Genomic DNA, 27,195 nt, shown 5'->3' with positions numbered 1-27,195 from the left:
GATCCCACAAGATTAGCTGATTAGATAACTGCATACATGAGAAGGGTACAGGTGCTTATTATACATTTACTATACATTTTGTCCCAATTTGCTCTGATGATTGCCTCCACTCTTCTGGGAGAAGTTCCACTAGACTTTGGAGTGTGCTTATGCTAATTTGTGGAGATTCATTCAGCCACAAATGTGTAGGTGAGGTGAGGTGCAGATAGTCACATTCATTCATGTTCAATAGGGTTGAGGTTCAGAGATCTATAGCATGAGATCTTCCACTCCAATCCATGTAAAGCATAAGTTCATGGCGTTAGCTTTGTGATACCGCATCCAAAGACATCTCCAACCCTAACCCTAGCTGTTTGTTGAAGGGTCATATATGGCTGGAAAAATCATGTGTCCCAATACTTTTGTCCATATAGTATAAGATGAGATATATATATATATATATATATATATATATATATATATATATATATATATATATATATATATATATATATATATATATATACCTACAACAACAGCAAAATTGTTGACACCCTTTTCATGGTCAAAACATCAGAAGCTCTCTTATGTAAAGTTTATCTTCATATTATACAGCGTGACATGTTGGTTTTGCGTCTCGATGCTGCATGTCTAATTAAAAACATTTGCAAGAAAGGCAGTCGATCACTGCAGTCATCTGGAGTGAAGCATTTATCATCATTGTAAAGCTCTTAAAGTATTTTTTATATTTCAGCCTTTGCAGGCTGTGTGTCTTGCCTGTGTGTGTGTGTGTGTGTGTGTGTGTGTGTGTGTGTGTGTGTGTGTGTGTGTGTGTGCGACCTCAGCCTACCCTCGGTAATCCATCATTTTCACTGACCAGGTGGTGAATAGGATTTACAGTTTTGATTGACACCACTTGGTAGCCATCTCCATAGCAACAGCCCAATGTTTCCGGCTTTTGTCTAAGCTTGGGGTTCATCAAAGCGTTTCCAGCACAACTATTTCTGAAAAGCACTAAAGAACGTTTTATTAATGCACGAGCAACGCTGGAGACAATTGTGATCATAAGCAGACATGGATGACGCTGGATCAAGTTTATCTCTTTCCTCTCCGGCTAAGCTTGGCGTCCTTTCCATTAGCATGTGCAGATTTAGTGTGATGCTAGGAAAAGGGGTGGGGGGAGTTGTTGAGTTCTTCAAGAGGCTCACAGCTGTGAAATGTTAACTAAATCCACGTCAGACACAGGTCTGGCTCGGCTAAGCTATGTCTGGGCTAATCTTTTGTTTCTGGTGCTGGGTTAATGATAGAATCATTCTTATGTTAACAAACGGCATGAAAGGTGAGCGTGAAATCGCAGTGTTTTTGGCTGTTTAACAAAAAACTAACCTAATTGCAACATACACTCCAATCTTGAGGTGAATGCTTTTAGGAACTATTGCACACACACGCACATACTATTGCTCTTTGAGTGTACAATCTTCTGTTTTTATTTTATTTCTCTTGACTTGTCTGGTTTAGTTATCCTCTTTTTTTGACCAATTTATTATCAAGTTTGGGAGGGAGTGGTAGCTCAGTGGTGAAGGTGCTGGATTACTGATCGGAAGGTCTGGGGTTCAAGCCCTGGTATTGCCAAGCTGCCACTACTTTTGCTGACAAAACAGTTCTGACCCGTCGGACATCAACAGTATTAACAGCTTCAACTTCTTCAGCAATTTAAACTACAGAAGCTTGTCTGTTGGATCGGACCACACGGACCAGCCTTCGCTTCTCATCAACGAGCCTTGGCCGCCCATGACAGATACTGTCTGGGAGAGACCGGGAACAGCCCCTAATAGCTGCAGTTTTGGAAATGCTCCGACCCAGTCATCTAGCCATCACAATTTAGCTCTTGTTTAACTGCTTGGACCATGTGTCCTGCTTCTAACACATACATTTTCTATATTTACTTACTGCCTAATATATCCCACCCACTAGCAGGTGCTAATGCTTTCTGAACCCCCAATCCACGTTTAGTCCTTATTTGCTCTTAACTCCACTCATAACTCCACTCTTCTAGTTGGATGTTCCACTAGATTTTTGTTGTGGAAATGTGTTCATTCAGCCACAAGGGTGGGCTACTCGTAGGATGATGAGGCCTGGGATGCAGTCAGCATTCCATTTCATTCCAAAGGTGTTCAGTAGGGTTGAGGTAGAAGCGCTCTAGAAGGCCACTCAAGATCTTCCACTCTAACCCATGTAAACCATATCTTTTTGGAGCTGGCTTTGTGCTCAGGGGCATTGCCATGCTGGAACAGGTCTCGTAGTCCAAGTGAAGGGAAAATGTAATGCTCCCACATCCAAAGACATTTTATACAATTGGGTAGATCGTACTGAATTCTTACTGTAAGTACTTCTGTGAAAAAAAAGGATCACAAGCATAATAAAGGGGAAATGACTTATTTTATCAGTTCTTTTGTATCAGCATTTAGAGGTTAAGTATAATGCCAAGGATTTAGAATCATGTGCAAAGTAAACTGTATAGTCTGCATGCAATTGGCATTTGGTTCATTTCAGGTATGTACAGTGCCTCAAAATAATTTAAATATACAATTTGTACATCCAAAGTCATCATATATTATTGTGTGCCTCCTATTTTGTGGTAACAGTTTGGGGAAGCACCACATAAGGCTGGAAAAGTCAGGGGACCCAATACTTTTGTTCATATACCGTATCAGACATTGTCATAAAGCTGCATGAAGTACCAGATGTAGATTTAGATCCTTAGCCAGATGTGACAGAGACAAGAATAATCTGCTTAGAGGACAAAAATTTGAAAGAATTCAGAGTCAAAAGGAAAAAACGTCTCATCTGCGATGAAATTAGATCATATGGGATTATCAAATATTAGTCTTGCAATGAGTTCTAGAAGAATACAGTGCTATTTGTGTTTATGTAATAGCCAATACAATCATTACAGTATTTATGATTACAGCAACAGTTTAAGATCTACAGTATTCAGGTCAGATTATATAGAGATGGAATGCTGGGACTTGGGAATGAAAAGACTTTTGGGATAATTATGGTATCAAAACCAAATGATTCACACGGGCAAAATCGCAGAACGAATCGGGCGTGTCTCAAGGGCAAGAACGATTAACGTTCCTCAAAAACAAAAATCTGATGGTAAAAGAGGAAGTCACTCCGTCATTGCATGTTTCATGGTCAAGCTTTGGAATGTTAGTTGTTTAAGTGCTCAATTATCCAATCGCTTTGTTTACTCTGTAGGTTCGTTTACTTCGTGAACTTATTTATTTTACAGCGTTCTGGCAGTCATCATTAATTTATTTCCAGCAAACACTTCCTTTTTCACGTCTCTTGTTCTATTATGTAAATCTGTCACTGCATTTTGTAGTTATTAAGTATTGTAATACAATAAAACATTTTTTAGACTTTATTAAAGACTTTATATGTTTTTTTTAGTCAGTTTGAAGATTACTTCTGAAAATTAGGATATGTAATACACTATAATGGCAAAAGTTTTGGGACACCTGACTTTTCCAGCCATATGTGGTTCTTAACTAAACTGTTACCACAAAGTTAAAGAGGCAAGCAATTGTATACAATGTCTTTGGCTGTGGTAGCATTCAATCTTCCATTTACTTGAACTAGGAGAGCCAAACCTGTTCCAGCATGACAAGAAGTTGGTTTAATGAGCGGAGTGTATTAAAGAGAACTTAGAATAGCCTTTATTTGTCACCTATACATTACAGTTCAATGAAATCTGCTCTTTGCATATCCGGGCTTGCTTGGAAACTGGAGTCAGAGCGCAGGGTCGGCCATGATATGGCACACCTTGAGGGTTAAGGGCCTTGCTCAAAGGCCCAATAGTGGCAGCTTGGCAATACCAGGGCTTGAACCCCAGACCTTCCGATCAGTAATCCAGCACCTTCACCATTGAGCTACCACTCCCTCCCAAACTTGATAATAAATTGGTCAAAAAAAGAGGATAACTAAACCAGACAAGTCAAGAAAAATAAAATAGCAAACATATTCAGAGATTTAAAACATCAAAATGTTCGATTGATAACTGATACGAATTGCAGATGGTAAAGAAGGTAAGACTTGGAAACTGGTGTATACAGATTTTAGTGGCTATGAATATGTAGTAAATAGTCACATAGGTTATATAACCCAGAAATGATTTGGTTCTCAGGTGAAAGGGGTGTGGTGTGGATCTTTAGAACCGTCAGGTCCAATATTACTGAATGAGGTTTCTGAGTGGTTAAAAAAAAAAAAAAAAAAAAGATGACGAGGTTGAATCCAACAATAACATTGATATCCGAAACCAATTAAGGCCACTTCTCTCATTTTCACGGGACTTTTAGTGGAGCAGCACTTATTACTTAAGACATTCTGAGATGTGTGAAAGTACTGAAACAATTGAAAGCTTTAAAAGCCAGTAACATGATTCTAGATAAAATTCTAGATGAAGCAGGCAGGAAGTGTAACTCTGGTTTCATCATTTGCACCCAGCTCAAGTTTGTCTAATTTTTTTACATTAGTTTGTGTTATAGCAATCGTGTTTCCCACCGGTACCCAACTGACAGCTTTCTGATATAGAGGAGCCTCTCAAATATGACATATAATAGGTTCCTTTTTAAATACACTATATGGACAAAAGTTGTTGGACTCCTGACCATAAGATTCTTATGTGTTGTTTGAACATCCAGTTTCATATTCAGTCACAATTTGCTGTTATAATCTCCACTTTTCTGGAAAGATTTGTAACAAGATTTTTGACTTTAGACTCACGATCTTCCAATGCAACCCATGTAAACTAGATCTTCATAAAGCTAGGTTTGAACAGGTTCGGATCTTCTAATACAATTGTATTTCTCCAACTTTGTGGAGATCTCCCAATATTTTTGCCAATAGGGTACCTCATCTTGAACCATGTGTTCTTGTGCTTCAGATGCTTATCATCTGTCATCTCTGATTCAGAGACCTTTTCACTGTATACTCAACAGTCTTTTGTTGTTTTGGTACAACTTTGGAAACAGGACTGCTATCAAAGAAATCTAAACATGTTTGATTTTTAGTTTTATCTCCCAGCCAAAGGTTTTCCAGCTTTACTTTCGGGATCCGGCACAACTTTAGAGAAAAACTCTGGACTGCAACCCATTAAGCATGTTTATATTGAAACATTTGGGATGTGCCTGGCGATTCGGGTAGGAGTTTGTCAGGTCGGTGCTGTATTTTGTGTTATTCCTGTGAGAAGTTAACGGTTGTGTCACAGAGGAACACTTAGCACATTTACTCTAGATGAATTACTGAATTGAATCGAAGAGATTTTTTCCTCTTTCATTATTTTTCCAATGATGTTTCATGCCACATTAATGAGAAATCCAGCTTTGAAATATTTTTGAGATTAAATAGACAGACAGATATGAATCACTATGAGTAGGTAGATGAACGGTATACTGGTTAATAAAAAAAACCATTAATCAAAGGGAAAATTTGGCCTGTATGATCGACCTTAAATTCGATCACGTAGAATGTTATTGCTTATAGTATATGAGTTTCTATGAGAGGCAATTATTTTAAAAGCATCGAACGGAAGAAAGTTGAAGTCGTAAAATCAAACGAGCTGCTTTTTTTTTTTTTTACCAATCATTTAAATAAAATTTTGATGCATTTTGATGCACGACGTGGATGCAAAGAATCATGTATTACATATATGTTTATATCATGGTCAGCCTTAATACTTGATTCTGATTGGCTGGATGGTGTGTGCTTAAATCAATAAGCGCACACGTGGTTCTGGTCATTTTAAAATCCTATTTCTTTTAATGCGCCTACTTATAAACAGCTTTAACAGAAGTAGCATACAGTTACAGGTCCATACAGTGTGAGACAGCTAATTTTAAACATTTCTTATTGATCTTACTGAGCTAAAATGGATGAGTTTTGTGGGTCATTTACCTTAGATGATGTTTATAGCTATTTTGATACAAGATGAATTAGAGGAATAGGAGAAAATAACGTTAAAAAGAGAAATATGATAAACGGCACAAGGAAATAAACACCAACGGCTTCGAGACGTGACAGAAATTCCTGCAATTTTTTTTTATTGCTCTATCTCTCTCTCTCTCTCTCACACACACACACACACACACACACACACACACACACAACTACTAATAACTAAAACTTTCTTTCGGCTTCTCCCGTTAGGGGTCGCCACAGCGGATCATCCGCATGTTTGATTTGGCACATGTTTTTACACTGGATGCCCTTCCTAACGCAACCCTCCCCATTTATTCGGGCTTGGGACCGGCACTAAGAGTGGCTGGGGTTGGTTCCCTGACCGGGGATCGAACGCGGGCCGCAGCGGTGAGAGCGCCGCATCCTAACCACTAGACCACCAGGGGACCCACATACTAATAACTATCTGTAAAAATTCATTCAATTTATTTCAGTATATGCAGTACAGGGGTCAGAACTGTATATAAGATAAACTGATGGAAATTATCTATTTGTATCAATTTTGCTCTATAAACATTTATGACATTTAACATCAATGATACACTGATCAGGCATAATTTTTTTTATTTATGACCACCTTTCTTATATTGTGTTGGTCAATCTTCTGCTGCCAAAACAGTCCTGACCAGTTGAGCATCAACAGCATTAACTCCTTCAGCAATTTGAGCTACAGGAGCTCATCTGTTGGACCGGACCACACAGGTCAGCCTTCCCTCCCCATGTGCATCAATGAGCCTTGGCCGCCCGTGACCCTGTCACCAGTTCACCACTGTTCCCTAACCGATCACTGTAGACTGGGAACACCTCACAAGAGCTGCAGTTGTGGAGATGATCTGACCCAGTCGTTTAGCCGTCACAATTTGGCCTTTGTCAAACATACTTGCCCATTTTTCCTGCTTTAAACAAATCGAATTTGAGAACAAAATGTTAACTTGCTGCCTAATTTATCCCACCCACTAACAGGTGCAGTGATGAAGAGCTCACCAGTGTTTTAATGTCTTAATGTTATGCCTGGATGGGTTTTTATATATATATATATATATATATATATATATATATATATATATATATATATATATATATATATATATATATATATATATACCACTGACTAATATATATATATATTACTTGTTGCAGATTATCCTAAATAACAAACTACACTACAAAAATGCCTCAGAAATGATTTTGATATACACATATACACATATACACAGTACATTCAGTTGCAAGACATTCAGCCATCATTTATTACATCCTACTGGAAACCTAATAAATGTTTAGAGAACCTAATCTTCAGTCCCCTCAGAGTCGCCTCTCATTGTTTTTGTTGTTGTTGTTAAATCTGAAAATGTTAGCCTTGAGATAACTTCAAAGCAGTGATCTCCAAATGTCTGTATCTAAGGGAATCAATGTAGAGTCAGCACTTATAGACCAAGGCCAGACATCCGACTTCCTCTGAAATCGCAAGCTCTTCAGGTAAAAACAGGATTAATTGATGAGACTAAGGGCTTCTTGTATCCCTTGGGCTCTGCTCTATCGTTTAAATTAAATTGTACCAGATCCAGACATCATCATGTGGCTCATGACAGCTTCAATCAATTTTTAATATGGATAGACTGACAGGAACCTGAGGACCTGGATCCGATTTTAACTGAGTTCAGCAAAGCCTACATTGCTATATGCTGCATTATTCTCTTCGCACACAACTCTTATTGACGGGACTTCTGTAAAATACAAATCAAGGACCGCAAGCATTAGGCAGAAAAAATGTTTTGGATTATCATTTTATTTGTATAAGCAGTTGGAAGTGAAGCATACTGGATCTGATCTTGAAATTATGTGAAAATTTAGGGATAACTGTATAGTCTACATACAATTGGAATTTGGTTCATTTCAGGCTTCAGTGACTTGGATGTGCTTCCAACTTTGTGGTAAAAGTTTGAAGAAAGCACATACTGTATGCCTGGAAAATCCAGTTGTTCCAATACTTGTTACCGAACCATTTTTTGATCATCTATTCATCATGTCTGTTCTATTCTGCTCGGTTTACACATTTCTAAATTCCGATAGATTTTTAGCTACCTTTTTGGATTCTTGATTTCAAATTATTTTTACCCTGTAGTACTTCCAGGAATTTGACTATTCCACAATCAAACATGGTGGTGGATGCGTAATGGTTTGGGGTTGATGTGGAGCAGGGAAAGTTAGACACTCATCCCGGATAAAAGGAATACTGAACCAACATCCCTTCTATTCCTACTTCAACACACTCCAAATGCTCTGGGATGAACTGGATCAAGAAAACTATTAGAAAAGGACACTAGTTGAATGTTTTGGTCTGGGTGTCAAGAGTGTGTAAAGCTGTTATTGTTGCTAAGGAAGGATTTTAAATGAAAATGAAGTGTAACATCTTTGCATTTATATATATATATTTTTTTTTATCAAAGTCAATTTTCATACCATTGAAATACCAAGTTCATTCCATATAAACAAAAGTAATATGTATGTGTATATATATATATATATATATATATATATATACTAAAACTTTATACTAACACTCTATACTATACTCTATACTATACTAACACTCACCTGTATGTACTGAGCTGCTACAAAGCTAAACTCACACGTATACTCATTTCACACATGTCTTCAGTACCACCCATATAATATTCTTTTATTATCACATAACTGTTTACATCCTGTTTTTTTGCACATCCATTTGACTGCTGCTATTGCTGTTTTGCACAACCTTTGGTGTTTACATTTTGAGTTCATTAACAAGTACACTCCTGTATCCAGTCCCCTTTTGCACACTGTACAGTAGGTCTACTAGTTGCTCTATTTTGTGTTTTGTGTATTTGTCCAACACTGTCTTGTCTTGTCTTTTGTCTTGCGCTGTTTGGACCAGGTTGCACACGATGCGACTAGGACACTTACTTTAGTCCTTAGCTCTATGTTCTATTATCTAGCTTTATGTTGTTTTATGTAGCAACAAGGTTCTGGAGAAACGTTGTCTCATTTCACTGTGTACTGCGTCAGATATATATATATATATATATATATATATATATATATATATATATATATATATATATATATATAGAGAGAGAGAGAGAGAGAGAGAGAGAGAGAGAGAGAGAGCGAGCGAGCTAACTAACACTAAAGGTTAATTTGTACCTTAAGATGACTACTATCTATTATTACTATAAGATACATTGAGATTATCCCAAGTTTATTTATATATACTTTTTATAATAGTTATAAATCATTTTAAATCATTTTTTATAAGTAATTTAATGATTTCAGGCTCAGTAAGGTGTCACACAAGGACAGAAGACCGTTTAGAGTGTATTCCAGCATCTGTTGTCAGGAAGCCAGAGATACATTTTTTCCTCTCTCTTTTTCTTTGTTATTCAGAACCACTGGATTTCCTCAGAACAAAATGCGGTTTTACAAATTGGCCGTTATTCTCATATGTCCTGCTTTGTGGTTTAAGTGGAACGATCTTTATTTGAATGTTCAAATTTGTTTATTATTTGCAACCGACATTTCTGTACAGTAACTAACGCTATACAGATGCCTGCCGTGTGTCAGGGCTGCATGGACTGCTTTGTATTTGAAACATCTGAGATTTCGGAGAAGGGACACGCATGATGCTGACACAACAGATCCATGCTCCATTATCCAGTACATCAACACATGTTATATGAATTAGGTTGCTTGTACGTAGGAACGCTTGATTTCAGCAATTTAGAAGCAACAATATATTTGAGTTGATTTGATTGCGCAACCTTGCTTGTTTTTTCTTTCCCTCTACCCGCCTCCTTGCCCTCCATCCCATTATGACTTGTGTTGTGCGGTCAGTGTTTAATGCTGATGCAGGGAAGTTAATTGCATCAGTGGGATTTCTTTTTTTAGATGCGGTTAGATTTAGACAGAGCTTTTAAACCTTTTCTGGGACTTGTTGCAGTCGTTTTCGAGCACTCACACACACTGAACACAAAAAAACTGCAGAAAAGGAACATAAGGGTGTAAAAAAAATAATAAGGTATTGCTTGTGTGACAGCATAACCTACAGATGCTTGCACTTAGAGCAAGAGGAGTGTTTTCTGGCTGCTCATTTTTTCCAGGCATTGCGATATCCGATGTTCTCAAGCAGTTACACGGTTAACATTTGTTTACATGTCTCCGAGACCGAAAGAGGGCAGTTCAGAAGGAGCAAAGAAGGAGAGGTAAGGGAAAAAATGGTGTGCATGGGACAGCGGGTGTATGTTTGGTGTGTTTTGGCTATTTGATCCAGTCAGCTGATCGCTAAGGTGGTCTGTGATTGGAAGATCCAGTTGTGCACAGCTGCACTGTAGGCAGATTTGCATGAGACAAGGCTGCCAGTGTCTCCTCCTCGAATCCACTCTGCCAGTGGCTGAGTGTGTGTGTGCATGTGTGTGTGTGTGTGTGTGTGTGTGTGTGTGAGAGAGAGAGAGAGAGAGAGAGAGAGAGTGGATGTCTGTGGAAGCCAAAGCAGTGTTCCTCAAGCTCAAGCTCAGCCTCAGGAAGTCAAGGAAGGAAAAAGCTGCTGGATCTGGAGTTCCAGACTTTTTTGTAGATTGATGATTGATGATAACTTTGCTGGAGCTTCTCTGTTTAAGGGACATGCTTTTTGGCATTTAGACAGTTATGGACAGACTTTGTGAAGGACTGACATCTACTTTCGCAAGCTGGAGTCTGAGCATGATCTCTATTGAGGTGCATCCTGAGCTCCATGCTGAGCTCCACTGGTGTATATCCTGATATTCTCCTCAACCTTTTGGTGCATCCTGAATCTCTATTGAGGTCCATCTTTATTGAGGTAAATGTTAAGGACTGGTCTGCATTTGAGTTCTGCATCGCATTTGGGTGACCTTTTAAGACAGACCTTCAGTGGAAAAAAATATCCTGAGCTGTATACCTCTTCTGCGCTATGTCCCAGTTTTGGGCATCCTGAAAGGTTTACTCTAAACACTGGTTTCCCGGCTTTCAGCTCCTAAAGCTCTAAGTGAAGCTGCAGGAAAGAAGGCAGGAACTGTAGACTAGACATGGGTTGCACGGCCAGTGTGGTGCAGCTTCAGGCTCTTCGCACGTTAATGAGAGGCAACTGCGCTCGGACCTGCTCAGACCGACAGGAGCAGATATCCCTGGAGATTCTTCAATCATTGGACAGTGAGGCGGACAGCCGGCCACGCACCATCATTTTCACGGTAATGAGATTTGGCTTCTTTTACTGTTCGCTTTTTCCTCCAGGATGCACCACCAATATCTCACAGTTTCATATCAACCCTTTCTGAAATATTCCTTGTCAGTGTATGCTTTTCTTCTGTACCTTAACTGCTTGACTCATGGACTTGATATTTCAGGAAGTTCTTCGAAGGTTGTTGTTGCATAACAGTTACCAAAAGGAATAGGGAAATGTGTAATATGGGGTTATATATTGGCTTTTCCAGGGCATATCTGGCCGGTTTGCTGCACGGAGATCTCTTGGAGAAATATGGCGAAGAGTGCGCAATGCATTATCCAGAACTCAGGGCTACTTCCGGCACAGCTGACAGAGAGAGAGAGATAGAGAGAGAGAGAGAGAGAGAGAGAGAGAGAGAGAGAGAGAGAGAGAGAGAGAGAGAGAGAGAGAAGTGGAGAGGGGGAGAGAGAAATAACAAGGCATAGCCAGAGGGGATTAGACGATGGGAATGTGGGGTTCTGTGGGAAAATGTTGCATCTGTGTTTGTGTGTTTTTTGTGAATGAGCCGCTTATCTGGGAGGCTGTGTGTGTGTGTGTGTGTGTGCACGCGTGTGTGTGTGTTCGCATGTGTGTGACAGTGTTATGCACTAGTTGATGCATCAAGCAAACAGTTTAGTATCAATATTTGTTTTTCTTTAACGATCTTAATCAATCTTTTAAAACACAATATATACACTAAATAGATTAGAAACAGACAAGACGTGTCATTAAAGCTGTAGCAAAATAGCAAAAGATGGGCAAAATTGATATATCATGGGAAGAACGCTGTGCAAAGAAAAGGTCTAGGTATTGAAATTTAAAACTAAGAAATGTATTGATTTAATACCAAAAGTATAAAAAGAAACGGAGTGTGAAATACGCACTATGAAACCTGCAATCGTTTTGTAAGCTATAATGCAATATAATTATAATATAATTAATGAGCACATTACATGTGCAGAATAATACATTTGTAGGACGTACACTGTATTATCAAAAGTATTGGGACACCTGACCGTACCAACCATATGTGGTTCTATCCCAAAGTCTGACCACAAGTTGAAGACACAATTCAGTGGTCCCTTCACCTTCACTGAGCACCATAAATGAGTGGAACATCTTCCCAGAAATTGAGCGAGTGTTCCTGACCTCGTGATCTCATCACTGTGATTGGAGTAGTCTGGTTACGGTTCCTTATTTCACTAAGAATCATTAAGCCTGTGTTATGAGCCTGAAGAATAGAGTAGATTTGTGTGTGTGTGAGCCAGACATATGTGTGCCGACTTGTCACTTACAGCACAGAGTGGTGCCATCTCCATATGCTCCCGATCTCTTATCATTCATCCCTCCCTCTCTTTTTCTTCTCAGTCTCTCTCTCTCTCTTTCTCTGTTTGTGTCTCTCTACCTCCATCCAATGTGTCTTTCTCTTCACTGCTGCTGATGCTTAGATTCGATCATGAGTGATGGAGAGCAGATGGTGCGCACTGCTTATTGTCAATGCTCTCTTTTTTTCCTTTTCTCTCACTCTCTCTCTCTCTCTCTCTCTCTCGTTCTCTCACGTCAGCATTTGATGAGCAGGACCGTTAATCACGCACCCCTCGTCTATTTTGATCCCACACAGCTGTAGTTTGCAGACATAATCAGCGCTATCACTCCTCCTGCAGAGGAGGGCAGGATGGAGAGTAGGAGAACAAGTGAGCATGTAGATGCTGCTTAATGAACAGGAAGAGGTTAAAGGCTAGAATTAGAAAGGAGTTAGAGTTGCGGCGTGACGGCTGAAGAGACGTAAACCCCAAAAAAAGGCGAACATGTAGGAGGCACAAGTGTTTGTTTGCACTATTATTAGCTTGGCTCTCACAGTAAATCATTAGAATTAGCATAAAGGTTTAGCGTTAATAATTGCCCAGGGGGATTCCACTTCAACATGTATGGATTTAGGGTTCTCTTGTAATATATTCATTGCTTATTGGGATTTTTTGGTTCTGATTTACTTTTAATTCAATTGCATGTATTAAACCTAGAGTTGTTTTATGAGGTTTAAATCGTAAACAAATCCAACATATCATATAGAATGCCACACTGGTGCTCAGAGTTATCACATATCACATGACTCATACCAGGACCAGAAACAAATCATGGATAGCATTGCTTTTATGCATCGTACCATTTTAATGGGCTGTCAAAATTAATGGCACTAATTTTAATTAGGCATGATTAATTCAGCATGAATTTTTGTTTGACAATTTTTATGAATAATATAAATAAATATATAAAAACTAACCAAAAACATATTAATCACTAAACGTTTGTTTTACTGATGCGCCAAGTCTCAAATCAAGCACCATGATGCACACATCCGGCAATTAAAACCGTCAGTGTGGAAACATAGCAAAAGTTCTGTTTGGTGTTCTGATGATTTATGTAATTTAAAACACCATAATTACTTTAAAGAATATTCAAGATTATTCTATTGTCTTCATGCTCTATGTTGATTAGAGTATTAAAAAACACAGTATTAATTTAACTCATGACAATAATGCAATTAAATGCGATTCAATATTTTAATCGATTGACAGCCCTAATGATTATGTAATGACTATTATATGGGAGCATGCTGCTTAAGGAAAATTAATTATAATACACAGGATTACTGTTGCTTAACTTGAACATTTTTTTATTGTTTCTTAATTGTACCACGTTTTAGGGTTATATTTCATACTCATTTCATAGCAAGATTATTTGCCAACACTAACCTTTATTATAAGTGTCAAGTAATGAGAGTGTTCAGGAGAACCTTTTATTTAATAAATGAGCTAACCAACCAAAACAGCAGGAATCAGAAACATAGTACAGTAGTCAGGCGAATGGCAAACCATTGAGCAAAGAAAAAATTATACAAACAGGTACATGTGGCAACGAACACAACAAATAGAATGCAGAAGTCCACAGTAGATATAATGAAATATTTCCATACAATGAACTAGAAATTCAATATTTTTTGGTATCTTTTTCAATCATGCACCAACCTCCTATATCTTGTATGTGAATCATTTTTAAAATGCAGCTTGTCATGTTGAGGAAAAATTAAAAAGAGAAGTCCTCTGTGCTGAACATTTTCTCATGTTTCAATTCTTTCACTGATGCTGGAGACTTCTTCCAAAAAAATGCTTGTTCTTTTTACATGAAATATCTTTACAATTACAAACAATTACATCTTTTTATGCACATTTGTTTTTAAGGAATTCAATTTTATGAAGCATGCTAGATGTTACTATAGAAACAATAATGAGTAACACCTGTTTTTGATTGAAGAATTTTATTGTGCTGTGGTAAAAATTTGAGTAAACTGCTTAGATTTCCAAATTCCAAGTCTGTACACATCAGTATTCATGTAGTGCGTATCATGATCAGCCTGGACTACATGCCACCAGCTGGTGTCTGAGGTAATCTGAGCTTTCTCAAAGCATTCACAGAGGGGGTAGAAACACTATTCTTCCCAGCCTTATTGTCTGTAAATTCCAGGCATGTCCATGGTTGTAGTTCTGTTTTTTTTTTTTTAAGGTAAGCAATTAAGTCCGGATGCTCTTGTCTTTGTTGCCTTGAACAGTTGATATTGGATGCTATATCAGTAATAGGAAATGCAACGTAAGGATCCAAAAATGTGTTTATAGTATACAAACGTATTGAGACAACTGACTTTTTTAGGCTCTTTCTCAAACTGTTACTTCAGTGAAGTATACAAAAATGGCATGCAATTTGTACAGGATGTTTTGTGGTGTTATTACATTTTCCCTTCACCTAAACAATGCCTCGTGCACAAAGCCAGCTCCATAAAGTTATGCTTTACATGGGTTGGAGTGGAAGATCTTGAGTGGCCTTCTATAAAACTCTGACCTCATCCCTACTGAACACCTTTGGGATGAATTGGAATGCTGACTGCACCCCAGTCCTTCTCACCTCATCTACAGCAGTACCTGACATTAGTCACTTTTTTGTGACTAAATGAACACAAAACTCCACAAGAACGCTTCAAAATCTGGTGGAAAGTCATGGTACTAAATGTTAAATGGGATGTTCAAAATGTATGAATCTTATGGTCAGGTGTCCACAAACATTTCTCCATATAGTGCAATAATCCTTTTTCTGCATTACGTGCTAAAATGCATCAATACCATTTCCATGGTATTTCCAAATTGGAAATATACTTGTTTAAAACTTGTCAAAATCTGCTGGATATGATGGAAATCGCACCTACAGAAGATTCATGGTTGGCTAGTATAATTTCTGTAATAGAAAAAACATTCAATTCAGTGAAAGTTATATCAGAAAAAGTATTATTGGCTGTTATCATTCTTATTTGTGTGTGTGTGTGTGTGTGTGTGTGTGTGTGTGTGTGTGTGTGTGTGTGTGTGTGTGTGTGTGTGTGTGTGTGTGTGTGTGTGTGTGTGTTCCCTCTTGTGTTTATTCGTTATTGTGGTCTAACAGAAAAAATGCTTGTGAAAAAAATGGCAAAAGACACCTTAGTGTCTAACGATGTGTACTATTGATGGGCATTAGCAACAGAAGACCACCACAGACCACAGGAAACTCACAGATCAGAAGAAGGAAACTGCTTTCCTGTCTTCACCTGTCTTGTCTGTCTAAATTGTCTGAGTAGAATCTAAAGTGGTCTGCTGCTGTTGTAGCTCAGACACCACAAGATTTTGGGCCTCAAGGAAGCTTTGTGTCATCTTGAATTCACCTCAAGGAGAATGCAAGATGACACAAAGAGCAATCAAGAGAGCATTTTAAAGTCTCAAGACACATTTGTGTTTGGGGCCATGTTTAATAGCTTATCGAATGCCAAATGTATAGTTTTTTTTTTTTTTAACCTCGTAGGAACATTTTGCTTTAAAAACCTGCATAAGATGCATTGGTGGTTGATGAGCTTTAACTACAGAAGACCAACTCAGACCACAGAAAACTCACAGACTTGAAGACAGAATCTGGTTTTACACTCTTCAGCTGTGTAGTCTCTGTGAACTGCTAACCGTCTGAACCTGTGCCCACTGTACCCTCCAATTCCTCTTCTTGTCTGACAGGAATGAAATCTAATGTGGTCTGCTGCTGTTGTAGCTCATTCACCTCAAGGTTTTGTGTATGTTGTGTGTTCTTACTGAGATCGAGTTTTTGCTTTCCCTGACTGTAAAAAGTTACTATAAACATTGCATCAGCTCAAACCAGCAGTCCAGATATAATTCTGTGACCTCGCACATGATCAAGGCATTTCCGTCTAAAGATCTGCTGCTCGCTGGATGTTCTGTGTGACATCTAGAGATTGTTGTGTGTGAAAATCCCATGAGATAAGTAGTTCCTGAAATACTTCTAAAAGACCAGCCCAGCTAGCAGCAACAACCATGCCACAGTTAAAGTCACGGAGATCACATTTTTCCCAAGATAACATTCTGATGATAGATGTGAATGCAAAGGTCTTGTCCTGTATGTATAGGATTTTATGTCTTGTGCTCCTGCCTAAAGATCCTTGCACAAATGTGCAGGTGTATACTGTGTTACTAAAAATAGGGTTAGGGTCAGGGTTATATACCTGTTCATCTTTTCATCAAGAATTCGTTTTTGGGGCAATTCTATTCAAATTTCCAAAGAAAGCTTATGTTAGCAAAGTGACAGGTGACTCTTTAACCTGATGATTGTGCTCTAATCAAAATGACTTGCACAACTAATAGTAAAGTAATAATGCCAAACGTCATTTGCACAGTGAAAGTAACAATTTAAACTGTACGTTTTAAAATCTAATAAACATGCTGGATATAATGTGATTTTGAACAAAATGCTGCTGTGTCATGATTGGCTAGTTTGTCTTCTTGATGGAAGCCATAAGCGACATGATAACAGAAGATTCGATTGCCATTTCAGTGAAGAATTTCTCCAATCCTACTGCGCGGTCGGTTCTCTCACATCTAACAACTACAGTTCCAGCCTACCTATACCTTGACTAAAGTTGAATAATAAAAGGCAAGCAGTCACCTAGTTTTTTTTCTGTGGTTCACCTAAAACACAGACAACATTATTCCATTCTGATAATGCAAGATGAATCAAAGAGCAAACAAATGTCAGTAATGTGGGTGAGTGGAGACTGGACCCAAATGCAGGATGCGACAGTTGCATAGTAAAAATTTTATTCAATAAATGATGCAAGCAAGAATACAATTCAAAAATAGGCGAAAAACATTTGCCAAAAACAAAGTCCAAAAAACAGTCCAGAGTCTTAATACAGGCAAACAGGGCAGTGCAGGCAAAGACAAAACCAAATCCAAAAACAGTCCAAAATGTAGAGAGCTGGCATAGAGAGCAACAAAGGGACAAAGCAAAAAACACAAACCAAGAAAACACTCCAGAGTTCAAAACCAGAGATCAGGGTAGCCAAGGCAGGAGCAGGGATCAGAGACAGGGTTGGGAAACATGATCCAGACCATGCAGGGTGGCAAGAGTATTCTCAGGGTTTAGAAATCCGGTGAGAGAATCTGGCCCGTGTAAACGTCTCAGGTGTCCTTAGATACAGGGTGGCACTAGAAAAATGGCAAGATGGCCGAAAATGCGCACCGCAAACATTTCAAGGTCCTCAAGACACATTTGTGTTTGTGGTCTTGTTTTATAGCGTATTGGGGACCCAAATGTACCCACAAGTTTAGACATCTCTGGCATCTCATCTCATTTTTTTACTTGGCAGGGCCATTTGGTTCTAAGAATTTGCATAAGATGCGTCATTGAGTAAAAGTGTACTACTTATGGGCTTCAGACCACAGAAAACAGACTGAAAGGAAACTGCTTATCCGGTCTTTAACTGTCTAGTCTGTCTGAATTGTCATATGTCTGAACCTGTGCCCACTGTGCCCTCACATTCCTTTTCTTAAACCAAAGGGAATGGAATCTAAAGTTGTCTCCTGCTGTTGTGTGTCTTTTTTAGATCGATTTTATGCTCACCACGAAGTAAAGAGTTACTGTAGACATTGCCTTAGTTCAAACCCGCAGTCCGGACATGGTCATGTGACCTCTTGCATTAACAAGACATTTCTGCCAACAGATCTGCCGCTCACCGGATGTTCTTATGATTGTTTATTTATTTATTTATTTATTTATTTTTTGCAGCATTCTGTTTAAACTCTTGACACTGATGTGTGTAGAAAATCCAAGGAAATAAGCAGTTTCTGGGACATTTGGCTGGTCCCAAAAAGTAGTTTTTTCTACAGAAATATATTAACATTCAGAAATAAAATATTTTTTTATGGTTACTAAGGTTAAGTTTATGGTTTGAGTTGAATGTAGATATAGCAGTCATTTCTTCTTCTTCTTCTTCTTCTTCTTCTTCTTCTTCTTCTTCTTCTTCTTCTTCTTTCGGCTTCTCCCATTAGGGGTCGCCACAGCAGAAAATCTTTCTCCAAACCCCCCAGTCCTCTACATCTGCCTCTTTCAACCCAACTACCTGCATGTCTTCCCTCACCACATCCATAAACCCCCTTTTTGGCCTTCCTCTTTTCCTCCTTCCTGGTGGCTTCATCCTCAGCATTCTCCTACTGATATACCCCATGTCCCTTCTCTGCACATGTCCAAACCATCTCAATCTCGCTTCCCTCACCTTGTCTCCAAAACATCCTACATGTGCTGTCCCTCTATTAAACTCATTTCTAATCCTGTCAATTCTCGTCACTCCCAACGAAAACCTCAACATCTTCAGCTCTGCTACCTCTAGCTCCACCTCCTGTGTTTTACTCAATGCCACTGTCTTTAAACCATACAACATTGCAGGTCTCACCACAATCCTATGAACTTTCCCTTTCACTCTTGCAAACACTCTTCTATCACAATATACTAGTCATTTACTACCTTATATAATTCTGTTATTTTTCCTCTTCCATGTGTTAAATGCCAGTCTTTATCTTCTCTCTCACAAGTATCCGAGTACTCACACCGTTCTGTTTCTACCATTTCTGATTTGGTGTTCAAACTTGCTAGCAAACTGTATACACCAGAATACAAAGCTAAAAACATGCATTCCTAAAACTTTTGAATGGATATAAAACCAGTTTGTGAACCTCTACTGGTTTTGTTTAGCTCTCAAACATTGTTATCTGATGTTTGCTAACACATTTTGCCAATGCTCCCTGCCTGATTTCCTGTTGTAAACAAAATACAGCCGTATATAAAATCAAATCACGAGTCAAGACATGTGTAGTCAGCTTAAAACAGCCAGTTGCATCAGGAATCAGCATACTTAAATTACCCTGAATTAAGTCAGTGCTAATCCCCACCCTGTGGTTTTCACTTCATCAACACTAGCTGCTACAGAACATAGTTTCTGGTTTTGATGAATAGTTAGCCAGATAGCTATATTAAAACTATTTGGGTTTAAAAAAAAAATAAAACTTGATTGGTTGCTAACGTTGGATAGGTACATTAGAAGAAACATTAGCTTGTGTGATTAGCTAATAGGACATTTATGAGTGTAAATATTACCAAGGCAAACAGGTTTTCTTATAATGTTGAAAATTTTCAGTCGAATATATGGAATTCTTTATGTGTAAATATATAAAATATATACTAATATACAGTAAATATCCAAATTGTATAAAAACTATGATCAAAAGTGAAAATAGTAAAATGTGTTTTTAATGTATATAATTGTATTGTATAATTGTTATTGCAAAGAAAGAAAGAGTGCTATTAATTGTCACATATACACTACAGTACAGTGAAACTCCTTTTTGTTCTGCATATCCTAGCTTGTTAATAATCTGTGGCCAGATATTGCTACAGATTTCTGGAAATCAAATGAAAGTCATTATTGCACTATTTCAGAATTTTGTAATGGTGTTTACAGGAGCTGTATTATTTCTAAATTGTATTTCTAAATTGTAATTGTAATATTTCTAAGCTGTATTATTTCTAAATTGTTGTGACTAAAGTTTGATAGCCTGTATGTTCAAGGACAAGCACACAGGAACACACATACACACTCAGAGGAAAAAGGATGATAGCCATTATAGCTACTGTTCTGTTTCTGTCCCTAGACTGTACCGTAATTTTAAAACAAACGTGATCTTATGGAGTTGTATTTGTGCTCTCTCTGTCAGTCACTGGGTAATGACATCACAGCAGTTCAGCCCCACTTCCTCTCTTGGTGACACATTCGGTTTGAGCTGACAGGTTTCACATGCAGCCCGGAAAGTTTTACTTCTCTACTTTAAAAGAACACGTTTAGTCCCAGTCTTCAGTCCCTGGCCGTGTTCATTGCTATTGTTTCTTAACAGCTCGTGCGAACGTAAAGATCTGTCAGGATGAGCTTTCGGAGTAAAATCACCTTTCGGAAGAAGAGAAAAACGAGACGAGCCCGAGCAGATTTCAGCCGAATAAGCTGTGTATGTATCCGTTTATATGTCTCTCAGTCTGTACCTGTTTCCTCTACACACTGACAAAACTTTCTTTTCATCTTTTCATCATGTGGCATTCAGAGCTTTATTTCAGTTGTAAAACTTTTTTTGGAGAACTTTGGGGTTCTGCATTGTTTCCACATTGTTGTATTGCACATGAATTGTTCTTCTTGAACTTCTCTTTTTGACTTCCATTTAAAGGCTTCCAGTTTTATATTTATATATATGTAGTTTATATATATTTATCTACATACAGTACATGACACTTTTATATGTCTGTGCATTTATTGTATTGTGGGTATGGTTGATCTGAGTTAACACGTGTTATGGTGTGTGGTGATGAGTTGCACTCCTCAGAATAAAAGGTTTGTACCATAGTTATTTCAATCTGATGCAAAAAAATAGTACTCGTTCCCATGGTGACTGGGGATGCCCCTGAGATCCCTGTGTGCGATCTTCCCCTTTTTGACTGTTGTGGGCACAAATAGGCCTCTATTTAATAAGCTGAGTGCACATATGTGTAAGAAGTGTAATTTCACAAATGTTTCGTTGTTACTGCATGCAACAAAAATGTGATAAAGAATAGCTCTGGACTAGTTGTCACTCAGATATTTACGCTTGCTAATTTTTTCCCCTTCCAACACATTAACTTCGAGCACCGATTGTTCAATTGCTGTCTTGTATATCCCACTTTTTGACAGGTGCCATTGTAAAAAGATAATCACTTCACATGTCAGTAGTTTGAATGTTATGGCTAATCAGTGTTCATGACATGGGGTGATAGTAGCTTAGTGGTTAAAGCATTGGACCTGTATTGGAAGGTCACAAGTTCAAATCCCAGCACCACCAATCTGAAACTGCTCACTTGTAAGCCAAATGCCATAAATGTAAAATGGCATCATTTACTCTTGGTTGTTCAGTTCCGATGCATCAAAATCAGCCATCGATTATATTTCTATAACAGCAACTGTTTGTACAAGTCGAATGTTTTACATGGAATAGAACCAGGACAGTGGGATGTGCCGTAGAAACAGACTATACTTTTTTTTACAGCTTTCTGGAGATGCCCTTATCCAGAGCGACTTTATTTAACCCTCCCATCAGAAATCCAGCATTCCAGAAGTCTACCACTTCCCTGTGGGTCAGTGGTAATGTTTTATGAGACATGCTTATTAAACATGTGTCTAGGAGTCTACAGTGCCAGTACCTTGCTACTACAGTCGAAGCTGTACTTTTACTTTCAAGACAGAGGGCATTGCAGTTTCTCAGTAACATAACAAGCAGCAACATGTGTCTCAGTAGCCTCTATAAAAAAAAGTTGTTAAAAGAACTACTTTTTATAGCTGCTATAATATAAGCAAAACTACAAATTCTTTTCGTAATGTGTTTCATGGACGTTCTTTTAAATTGAATGAAGAATGAATGTGTGTAGGATCATTTGTTGTGAGATAGTATGTGTAATATCCTTTATTCTGTGTTGAAGTGCAAAGGGTCTAGAAAGATCCATGAAGGCCAACATGAGTAATAGCATCTGGGACATTTTTCTATCTGACCAAACTTCCGGTTTAAGTTTAGTGTTGTTAAGAAAAAAGATACAAAAAAAAGTATACAAAGCTATTTCTGTAAAGTTCTGCTTTACATAAATTGGAGTGGAAGATCTTGAGTGGCCTGCTATAAAGCTGACCTGAAACCAATTGAACACCTTTGGGATAATTTGGAACTCTGACTGCACCCCAGGCCTACACAGCACCTGTACCAGTACCACAAAGTACATCAACCTGACTTTCCTAATGCCCTTGTGGCTGAATGAGTTCATACTCCATAAGCACACTCTAAAATCTAATGGAACAGCTTTCCAGAAGAGTGGAAGTTATTCACTGCAAATGGGGACTAAATATGAAGCAGGATGTTCTAAAAGCTCCAAGCTTATGGTCTGTGTCTCAAACCTTTCCCCTTCCCCCAAACAAAGCACGGTGTTCAGAATATTTTGACATTTTATACTTATTGTGATTGTTGCAAATATGGCATACCCTGTATAGACTGTTTGGTTAAGTTCCTTTGAACGCTTAACCTATTTTCATTCAACAACATCAACTGTTGAGAAATTCCGGACCAGCTGCGATAACAAGGACTATCAGCTTTAATTGCTAACACATCCATATACTTGTTGTGTTTGAGTAACTATGGACACGATCTGGCAACATACAGCCCAATGTGGCACAGACATAGTAGCAACTTGGATTATTACTAATTATTTATTGCAGCGATTTGAATGTGGCTTTGTTGGAGTTGGCAAAAATTTCTTGCAACTGTAGTTTTTTGATGGCTCATAAAGATCAGTGACCTTAAGTGTCCTCTGGAAATGGAACTGCGGGCGCAGTTCTATTTTTGTTCGTGTTGTGAGTTGGTTGGATTTGCAAAAAAACCTCACACAAGTAGTTATACATGAAACATGCCTGAGTGAGAACATATGTAGTGAAAAGGGTAGTCAGGTAGCAATCAGATGTACCCTAGTATGAGCAGTTGATGGTGATGATGAAAAAGATGATGGTGGTGGTGATCTGATTTGATTTTAGGTTTTTATTTCATGTGGCGTTTTTGCGCATGTATAATTCCAGTCCATAACTAATGTGGACAGCGAACATCTACGCTCACTCAGTCTTAACACTTATCAGATGTACATAAGAATGAGAAGCTGATAATGATGGTGGTGGTAACCTTTTTTTTTTTTATTTAGGTTTTAATTTCATGTGCCATTTTCCGCTTGTAGAATTCCAATACACGACTAATGTGGTCAGCCAACTTCTACACTCAAGTCCCCACATTTTTTGGCCATCAGAAAATGACACCTTTGCCCACATAGTGATTAAAATACTTGTTATATGCTGATCTCATGCCCTCAGACTTTTCCCTTGCAACAATTAAAAAATATGTTCATCTAAACAAGACCATTGTTGTCACTGATGACATAATTCATCAGTCGAAAGTTTTGCTGATGAAGGGGAATGGTCAAGGCATGTGGTAAATTCATTTGATTCTGTTATAGTGGTTGCTTTTGCTTTGCTGCCTTGGTACAATTTTTTTGCAATTCCTTTTTTTACTGTTGCTTAGTGGACATCTGGGGGGAAAAAATGTTACAGCTGTGATTGCTAAGTCACACCCATTGGGGCTAGCGAATATGTCAGCAAATCAACAGTAAATATCAGCTGGAGACTGTTTATTATTTTTTTGATATGAACTGCAAAGCTTGTTCTTTTGAAAGAATTCTGGGAAGCCGGCATATACACACCATTTCTAAAACTAAAACAATGGTTTCAACATTCAAGCTGTAATCATGGAGCTGAGATACTCTAGATATTTTCTCTCTGCCTGCTACTGTTTTATTTTCATCAATGTTTTTAGTTCTGTCCCTCTAAATGTGTGTCAAATTAAACCCATGAATGTGAAGTGGTCAAACAAAGCAGTTATTATTAGCAAGGAGAAATGTAGGAAGAACATGGATGCCGTCCGAAGTGTTAAAATCTGTTACTTGATTTTTTTTGTTTTTCTCTCTTGGCACATACAGCAGGAGAAGCCGAAGCTGATCGATCCTCTGGACTATGAGGCCGTTATTTCTGAACTAGAGCCAGACCTTAGGGTGGATCCGTTACAAGAACTGCTGCTCTTTCCAGACCATGATTTCACTGTGAGTACATTTGTGTATGTGTGTGTGTGTGTGTGTGTGTGTGTGTGTGTGTGTGTGTGTGTGTGTGTGTGTGTGTGTGTGTGTGCGTGTGCACATGTTCACGCTAATTTATTTATATAATTTATACATAACTTTTCAATTCTCCCAAAAGAAACACATATAGATATACATACAGTGTTCTAGTATGTTTACGATGTCAAAAATTTTTTTAGCACAATTGCATACTGTCACTATTAACACCGGATTGGAACACCACAGTATCACATTAATACCAACACATGGACACTTTAATGACAATTACACTGGGATACTTTAATCTGTTCTCCTGTTATCCTACTTTATTTTTATATTCTATTTTTATTTTAATGTTTGGATGTTGGACAGTTGTAAAAAGCATTTCAATACATGTCGTACTCTGTATAAATGTGTATGTTGTGCAAAATAATTTGTGCAGTGAAGGAAAAGTGAGACAGAGAGAGAAGTCTAGGTAGTAGGCGCTAGGTGTTTCCTGGTTTAGACTCTGAATGGCCTGTGGGAAGAAGCTCTTTCTCATTTTCTTTGTTTTTGCTTTTAACTGGCTAAATATGTAACTTTACATTTAATATCATTGAAAATCTTGTCATACCGGACTAGAACACTATACCATCTACTGCTGTTGTAGCGCAACAGTCTCAAAGTTTGATGTGTTGTTTATAATGTAGCTATTGTTACAGACCACAATATAAAGGTCTATTTAAGTTCCTGTTTCCTTTTAAACCACCTCGGCCATTTCTTCTCTGACCTCTCTTATCAATAAGGCATTTTTTTGTCCGCAGAACTGTCGGCAGATGATTGACACCATTCTATTGTGAACTCTAGAGACTGGTATATGTGAAAAGCCCACATGATCAGCAGTTTCGGAAATACTCAGACCAGCCTGTCTGTCACCAATGACCATATTTCCTCATTCTTGATATTTGATGTGAGCACTTTCTAAAGCTCTTGACCCATAGGTGGACGATTTTACGTGACGTCCTGCTGTCACAGGATCGGCTAATGTGTGACATGAATGTGTAGGGTTACAGGTGTTCCTATTAAAGTGACCAGTGAGTGTGTAATCCTATCATGTTAGGGCTAATGGAGGCACTTAACAAACTGGTTAATACAGAGACAGTCCTGTCTGGTGTGTATGCTGCTGACATTTATAGTAGCGTGTATGTCTGTGCGAGTGTGTTGCACTTCTCCCGGCACGGCCCAGTGAACACTACCAGCAGGCATAGGCCCAGTCAACAACCACATCCTCTTTTGTCAGATTTATAGACGTAGCTGCAATTTGAAGCTCAAGCATCAATGCACACAAACACACATAAACACACATGCTCACACATTAATCATGCACACATAGACCAAAAGCAACATACACTATGGAGAAGCCACTTGATGTGGTCTGTTAAGGCAGGAGGTAGAAGGGCACGAGTTTATTAATGCCAAAAAGAAAAAAGCACACAGAAACATGTTGTCCCGTTTTAACAAATTCTGATCTCTTCATTTCACCTGGGCTAATTAGCTTTGATGTCTGCTCATTAGTGACTTCATAAGCACATTAATGCACATCATTAGATCAGCAGTTCAAATGAAGTTCTTTTAATTAGATGTTCGGGAAAAATCTCCTAAACAGGACGTACAGGGTTTAAATCGTTCTGTTCAGCATGGTTGCATAAATCCTGACAAGCTGTTTATATCTGCTGACAACTAGTGCTAAATCAGCACTCGTCTTTCAGCCATGTGACATGCAGCAGTGTTATTTTCTTTCACTTGCTTCCAAAAATGTCTAATTTAAATATGCATAATATTTACTAGTCCAGCAATTATTGAACTGACTCTTCTTTGCCACAATAAAAGAAAAAGTCAATATATTAAGGAGTTAACATTTTAATAATATTAAGAAAATAACAGCAAAGAATAAATCAAAATGCACTTTAGTGAACACCCCTGCACAAGCTTTGATAAAATGACTAGCATGAAATGTATGCTATTTTGAGAAATGGGCTAATTGATCATTAGGCATACATACATACATACATACATACATACATACATACATACATACATACATATTCACACGTTTTTTTAATATCTAGCTAGATAGCTGTGTACTTTACAATAGGCATATACTGGAAATGCTAGCAAAGCCTAACTTAAGTCAGTTATACTGGACATGCTAGCAAAACCATGCTTAAGTCAGTCAGTTATACTGGACATGCTAACAAATCCATGCTTACAATTTTTTACGATAGCTTAAGCACAATGTTTAAAACAAGGCACATTTTGTCAAAACACTACACATAATTCACATATCCATTCACACAAATATCAGAACACCTCAGTTAATACTAATTGATTCAAAACTTTACAAAAGTTTTATAAAATCCAAATTTTACACAATATGGAACAAACAAGGTTCATTCAATAGGATTCTGTTTTATTCATTTACACACTGCCGTGTAAATTTTCTAATGATTAAAGTTTGGGCTTGATTTTTTTCAGAGACATTGTTAGAGTAAAGTACATCAATATACTGACCAAACAGTAAACACAAGAGCAGTACTGCATATTGATGAGCATATTTATTTGTAAAACCCGCAGTTCACCCATGCATTATTGAAGGTTGCATTTTGCACTGAAAATAATAACATTCTAAATACGATATAGTTAATGAACTTGTGAACTTAATAGTTAATTAGGTTTGAAACCTAAGCCTTACGTCACCTAGCTGAATTTGGCCATAGCACTTCATCCACATCACAGACGATGTCCTCTCTCACAAGACAGTGAGGGAACAATCT

The 27,195-nt window shown here is 38.0% G+C and overlaps 1 protein-coding gene across 8 annotated transcripts in view; it reads left to right on the top strand.

The window, feature by feature from the left end:
• Window positions 1-27,195, top strand: part of dock10 (dedicator of cytokinesis 10) — a 103,944-nt gene that overhangs the window by 29,597 nt on the left and 47,152 nt on the right. For 4 of the 8 annotated variants that reach the window (XM_083525439.1, XM_083525437.1, XM_083525436.1 and 1 more), the window contains exons 1-2: window positions 10,425-11,246; window positions 24,251-24,370. In XM_083525439.1, coding sequence (XP_083381565.1) covers window positions 11,085-11,246; window positions 24,251-24,370 — 282 coding nt within the window. In that variant the 5' untranslated portion in view covers window positions 10,425-11,084. Of the gene's footprint in view, window positions 1-10,424; window positions 11,247-20,430; window positions 20,674-24,250; window positions 24,371-27,195 lie in introns of those variants that run through there. The other 4 variants (XM_083525440.1, XM_083525434.1, XM_083525438.1 and 1 more) reach the window with 3 other exon arrangements.

This window comes from Silurus aristotelis (genome assembly GCF_946808225.1).
Source record: "Silurus aristotelis genome assembly, chromosome: 22".
Taxonomy (NCBI): Eukaryota; Metazoa; Chordata; class Actinopteri; order Siluriformes; family Siluridae; genus Silurus; species Silurus aristotelis.
This window is presented reverse-complemented; position numbering and strand designations above follow the sequence as displayed.